This window comes from Priapulus caudatus, unplaced genomic scaffold, assembly GCF_000485595.1.
Source record: "Priapulus caudatus unplaced genomic scaffold, Priapulus_caudatus-5.0.1 Scaffold92, whole genome shotgun sequence".
NCBI lineage: Eukaryota > Metazoa > Priapulida > Priapulimorpha > Priapulimorphida > Priapulidae > Priapulus > Priapulus caudatus.
In genome coordinates, this window is record NW_014577153.1 from 316,640 (window position 1) to 323,002 (window position 6,363).

At 51.3% G+C, this 6,363-nt stretch overlaps 1 protein-coding gene across 1 annotated transcript in view; it reads left to right on the forward strand.

Annotated features, from left to right (window-relative positions):
• Positions 1-6,363, forward strand: part of LOC106804898 (membrane metallo-endopeptidase-like 1) — a 15,636-nt gene that overhangs the window by 2,336 nt on the left and 6,937 nt on the right. The window contains exons 2-5 of the mRNA XM_014806287.1: positions 231-392; positions 1,531-1,695; positions 3,030-3,110; positions 3,859-4,061. Of these exons, the coding sequence (XP_014661773.1) occupies positions 231-392; positions 1,531-1,695; positions 3,030-3,110; positions 3,859-4,061 (611 nt within the window). The remainder of the gene's footprint in view (positions 1-230; positions 393-1,530; positions 1,696-3,029; positions 3,111-3,858; positions 4,062-6,363) is intronic.

The following is a 6,363-nucleotide window of genomic DNA, read 5'->3' on the forward strand; positions in this document are numbered from 1 at the left end:
TGTGCGTGTGTGCGTGTGTGCGTGTGTGCGTGTGTGCGTGCGTGTGTGTGCGTGTGTGTGCGTGTGTGTGCGTGTGCGTGGGCCTGTTTATATAACCCACCCTAAACTTTCTGCGTTCCACCTTGTTTAAAAGAATTTTTGCCGTTTCCTATTGCACCAACATTACATCCCCCTCCGCACGTACAATGCCCTCTATATGTAATCTTGCACGAATTGTGTGCGTCTTTCAGCCGACCAGCTCTTGAGGAATATGGACCCAATGCAAGACCCGTGCGAGAATTTCTATGAGTATGCGTGCGGTGGTTGGTTAAAGGACAACATCATTCCCGAGGAGGATTTTATTTATTCAACGTTTAGCGGCTTAAAATTGCAGCTGGAGAAGGATTTAAAGAGTGAATATAATTGTCTCGCACTCGTCCCGCCAGATTAGTGTAGTCGCTTTCGTCGCTACCGTAGAAGCTGTATCGATTCCGGTGGCACGTTGGGCATGGCACGCTCGTGCGTGCGTGCGTGCGTATGTGCCTGGTTCTGTGTGTGTCTGTACGTGCGTGCGTGCGTATGTGCCTGGTTCTGTGTGTGTCTGTGCGTACGTGCGTGCGTACGTGCGTTTGTTCGTAGATCTGTATGTGTTCGTGTTTGCACTAGCGCATTCATGTGTTCGGGCGAGTGTAGTTGTGTGCGCACGCGCGTGTATGCATTTAATTGTTTGTGCGTGAGTACGAGCGTGCGTTCGTGCGTGCGTGTCTTCGTGCGTGTGTGCGTGCGTGCATGGGCGAGTGCGTGCGTGCGCGCATGAGTGAGTGCGTGCGTGAGTGAATGAGTGCGTGCGTGCGTCCGTGCCGTACACCGTAGCAATCACGAGACTAGAGGACTATAGTAGTGTCTTGGAGCAGGTGTGCCTCGAGATTAGATTGCGTTTTTCCTCACTTCGGATTTTTGTTACGTTGGAGCCAGTTATTATAGTAGCGATCGTGCTTTGCTATGTAATCGTGGGTTTAGTATGTGCGTGTATGCTGCACTTGTCGTTGTGTGTAAGAAGAACTCGTGCGAACGTTAGCGACAATAATGACGATGATGATGATGATGATGATGATGGTGGTGGTGGTGGTGGTGCTGGTGCTGGTGATGATAATGATAATGATGATGATACTGATGATGAGGATGATGATACTGATGATGATGGTGTTGATGACGATGACGATGACGATGACGATGACGATGATGATGATGAAGATGATGATTCGTGCCGACTGTCGTTATGAATGCATCACCAAAGTTTTGCGCCGCCCGCCCTCGCCATTTCCTACACGGCGACTTCCGACGTGATGATAGTCACGGGGAACTGGTTGCCAATATACGAGTCGATTTCTACCCTGTAGTCGTAAGACTCTAGATATAAACCCCAGATTGATCCCATCTGGATGCAAGGAAAGCTCCCAAATTAATAGGTTGCATCGATGAATTCCTGTAAACGACAATAATAATAAAATAATCGGAGGCCCATTCTAATGTACTATAGAAATATTTCAGCCAATCGGCTGTTGACATTCATAAACCCGGATGTGGATCCGTGTTCGGATTTCTACGAGTACGTCTGCGGCGGTTGGTCACGGACGACGGTTATACCGGATGACCTGACCAGCCATTCGCTCATCGTAGAGATGAGTGAACAGAATACGCTGAAAGTATTGAAAGGTAGATGGCGCCAGCATCGCTGCGATGCGGTGACCGTCCCCCCCCCCACGCTCCACGTTTGAAGGAAACTAACAGCTCATTTCGCGCATGGCTGTCTGTGTTAACTGCTATTTCTAGCTTTCTCCGACTAACATCTCTGATCTTCAATGCCTCGTCTAATAATCTGTCAGCGGTTTCTTGCGACATGATTATACGTTTGTTTGGTGCAATACATCGATAAACGGGGGCAATTCAAGGGCATTTCTATTGTTATCGGTCCTTGATAATACGAATGATGGACTGTAGGTGTAAAGATTAATGTCAAACTATACAGATGCTAAATCTTTGAATTGTTAATTAACGAGAAATGTGTTTATTTCCCAGTATCCTTGAAGGTGATGATGTTGATGATGATAGCGATGATAACACAGCTGCCGCTGCTGCTGCTGCTGCTGCTGATGATGATGATGATGATAGTTATGATCATACGGGTGATCAAGCCGATGGCTATAACGATGATGACATAGCGACGTTTCCCATTGCACGTTCCTAGCACGAATGATCGTTGTTTTCCTCCATTCGATGTCCGTTCATATGCTGCATGTACGCGTGCGCGTGTCTATTATGTGTGTGTGAGAGAGAGAGAGAGAGAGAGAGAGAGAGAGAGAGAGAGACGTGGGGTTGTGTGTGTGTGCGTGTGGGGTATGACTGTGTGTGTGTATGCGTGTGTGTGTGTGTGTGCGCGCGCGCGCGTGCGTGCGAGCAAGCGAGCGTGCGTGCGTGCGTGCGTGTGTGCGTGCGTGCGTGCGTGTGTGGGTGCGTGTGTGGGTGAGTGTGAGTGTGAGTATGAGTGTGTACGTGGTGTGCGCCTGCTGATTCACACGTATGTCGATGTCTATGTCTATGCATGTATATATATATATATATATCTGTGTGTCCGTGCTCTAAGCTTCTATAGTTCGGCTACACGTTGTCGTTGATCGCTCTATACGTTCGCAGTCACTAATGCAATAACGCTGCGTAGTCTGCAGTACCTATTCACCATTACGGTGCATGCGAGAGTTAAATATCTCCGCGGGGAATTCCAAATGTACAATGAAGCAGATTAATTTCGACGTAAAACAGCGAAGCTCTCTTCATTATAATCTCCATTCTACGCTACCATACCTATCTCAGCGGAGTACGACTAACGGTAATCTCTATAAATAATGCATATTGGTACGAAGAGGAAATGTTTTTTACCCCTGTAATAATCCCTCTCGTAATATATATAGATATATATACGCATAAGTATTGGCTCACGTGCCTCTGTGCGATGCTCACCGCGTGCCCTCCCTTGTTTCGTCTGCGCACAGCGGAGTTGGAGGAGGAGAACGATCACTGGAGCAACTCTACGGACATGTCACGTGACATGTATGCCGCCTGCATGGACACGGGTAAGAAAAAATTTGTTATTTATCGTGTTGCTTTCAGTCAGTCCTGCCGTTCCAATCATCACTCATTATATTAATATTATTAATACTAACTATTATTAGTATTAACTCGTGTTTCCCGTGTGACTGATGTTTCGCGCAAGATAAGCGCTATCTGCGCACACGAACTGGTAGAATACCTCCGATTAAATAAATAAATATATATATATATATATATACGCAACAAGTAGTGGCTTTGTCCGCCGCCGCAGCTTTTAACCAGATCAGAGAAGCGAATGTGTGACAGCGCGTGCGAACAATGAGAGTAGTGGGGAACAGTGGAGAACAGTTTCTCTATGTTCGATTCGCATTGTTGGGCGAGTAACGTGAGCGGGAGTGCGACACCAATCGTCTGCGCTTGCAGCAGATTCGATGAATAGAACGCATGCAGAGTGACGTCACTTTCCGGCCGCAATTAATCGCAACGTCGAAACGCACGGCCGCACGAATGCGGCCGGAAAATGTTATCGTCAACGTCGTCGCCGTCAAACAGTGGCCACACGGGATATAAACCCGCGGGCGTCGGCTAGAAATCGGTAGAGGACGAAGTTTTTCGAGTTTTCACATGAACAATCGTTGTTAAAAAGCCTTTGAATTCGCGTTCCTTTGAAAAATCACTTCTTCAAGCAAAATGCAGCGCATACGACGCACGCGCGTATCGATAATCGCGAACACGTAATCGATATCGTTAATAATTAATCGACATTTTTAGATGCGATCAACGCAAAGCAGGAGGCGCCACTTGTTGACTTCATGGCGATGTTCGGCGGCTGGCCGATGGTGACCCCGGACTGGAACGAGAGCGCCTTCGATCCGTTTGCCGTGCTGGGGAAGCTGAGGAACGTTGGCTTCGAGATTCTTCTGCTGATGAACGTCATGCCGGACAGCTACAACTCCTCCATCAATATACTCTACGTAAGCATCAATAATAAAATGATAGTAAATAAACACGAAATGCATTTACTAAAAAAGTTTTAATGTTTCTTTAGTCTCTTTCGCCTATTATTCTCTCACGCCGCTGTGTACAAACAACAAAAAATATAGTCTCTATATTTTTGTTGTTTGTGCACAGCGGCGTTCGTGTGGTATACTTGTGTGTTGTAGAGAAACATTTGAATGGCATTTTAAGTTATTACTAATAATAGGCAAAAGAGTGTAAAGAAACATTTCGTGTTTACATCGTCGTCGTCGTCGTCATTTAAACAAATACATTTCGTGGTTATTTACTATCATTTTATTATTGAAACGTTTCAAGTGCCGCCTGTGCTCTCCATCTTCGCGTGGCTCTCATCCGTAACTTCCCCTAATGATTTTCCCTATGCATCTCCCCCAGCACCTCTGCCTCGTATGTCTACCTATATCCCTTCCACCATAACTATCCCCAATACTTCTTTTCCATACATCTTCCTTCGCCTATCTATTGTACGATTTCCGTGTATCTCTCTCTTGCCTTTCTCTCCCTACGTTTTTTTTATAGCCACCCCGGAACTCTTATATAGGCCTTCTCCCTTACCTCTCCCAGTTTATCCACTCTATATATCTCCCCATCGCTTCATCTATCTAGTACTTTCCCCCTCTCTCGCTCTCCCTCTGTATCTCTCTGTCTTCCTCCCTCCTCCCCTCTCTCACCTTCTTTCTCTCTGGCTCTCTCTCTCTCTCTCCCTCTCTCGTTCGCTCGCTCTATCTGTGTATCTCTGACTCTCTCTCTCTCTCTCTCTCTCTCTCACTCGCTCTCTCTGTGTCTCATGCTCTCTATCGCGGGCGCGCCGGTACACTCGCGTGTTCTCTCTCTCGCTCTCTCTCCCCATGTCGCTTTTCGTACCCCCCCTCCCCAGCAGCAGCAGCAGGTAGCGGTGGTTTGGTTCCGTTAGCAATAACGGACACGCGCCGTTTTTGTGGCCACACGCGTCACGACCGGATGGAAAGGGAGGGGACGGAGGAGGAGACGGAGCAGGAGGAGGAGGAGGAGGAGACGGAAGAGGGGGAGAAGGAGGATGGGCGAGGAGGAGGGTGTGCGGAATGCGCAGCGTTAATTTGCCCGGCCGCCCGGCGGACGTGGTTAAACGATTCAAGGCGCGCGCTCGCGTGTTGAGCGGCACGTTTTCTCACACATGAAAAATCGCTCAATAATCGCACTTAACAGGCGATTACGTGGGTAGCCGCGCCCGGGTTCACGCTGCGGTCAAGCGGCAGAGGCGCGCACGGCGGCCTGGTGCCGGTGTTTCCCTTTCCGCACCGCACGCGACGCACACCGGTGATTGACGCAACCACCGCCGCCGCCGCCGCCACCGCCACCACGGCCACCGCAACTACCGCAACCACCGCCGCCACCGCCACCACCACCATTACCACCACCACCGCCGCCGCCGCCACCGCCACCACGGCCACCGCAACTACCGCAACCACCGCCGCCACCGCCACCACCACCACCATCACCACCACCACCGCCGCCGCCACCGCCACCACGCCCGACCGCACCACCGCCGCCACCGCCAACCAATCACCACCACCTACCCCATCACCCATACTCCACCGCCACCGCCGCCGCCACCGCCACCGTCGACACAGACACGCACCGCCGACCGCCACCGACACCACCGCCGCACCCGCCGACGCCGCTACCGCCACCGCCACTGCATCCCGTTGCCGCCGGCCGCCGCCGCCACCTGACCGCCGCTACGCGGCCACCAGACCGCCGGCCGCCGCCGCCCGGCCGCCGGCCGACCGGCTGCACTGCCGCCACCACCGCCACCGCACCGCCGCAGCCGCCGACGTTGACAGGCAGACACCGCCACCGCCACCGACACCAGCCGCCGCCGCACGCCTGACATCTAGCACTGGTAGCCGCCACAGCCGCCACATCAGCAACTACCCACCGACCACCGACCACCAACCACACCACCACCACCACCCACTCACCACCACCGTCACCGCGCAGCGCGCCACCGCCAGCGCCACCACGCACCGCATCATAACCACCTACCACCAACGCCGCGCCGCGCCACCACCGTGCGGCCAACCGCCGTGAACGACGATTGATCATGTTACGATGAAGATTTGCATTTGCGTAAGAATGTAAACAGCGATAAGAAGTGCCGATAATTGCGCCTCTTTAGGTTCCCCAAATAAAGTCACCCAGCGGGATCGTATTTCAAACAACCAGCAGCGGCATGGCAGTGACGACTAGGCCGCCTGTCAACTAAATCGAGTACGCAAA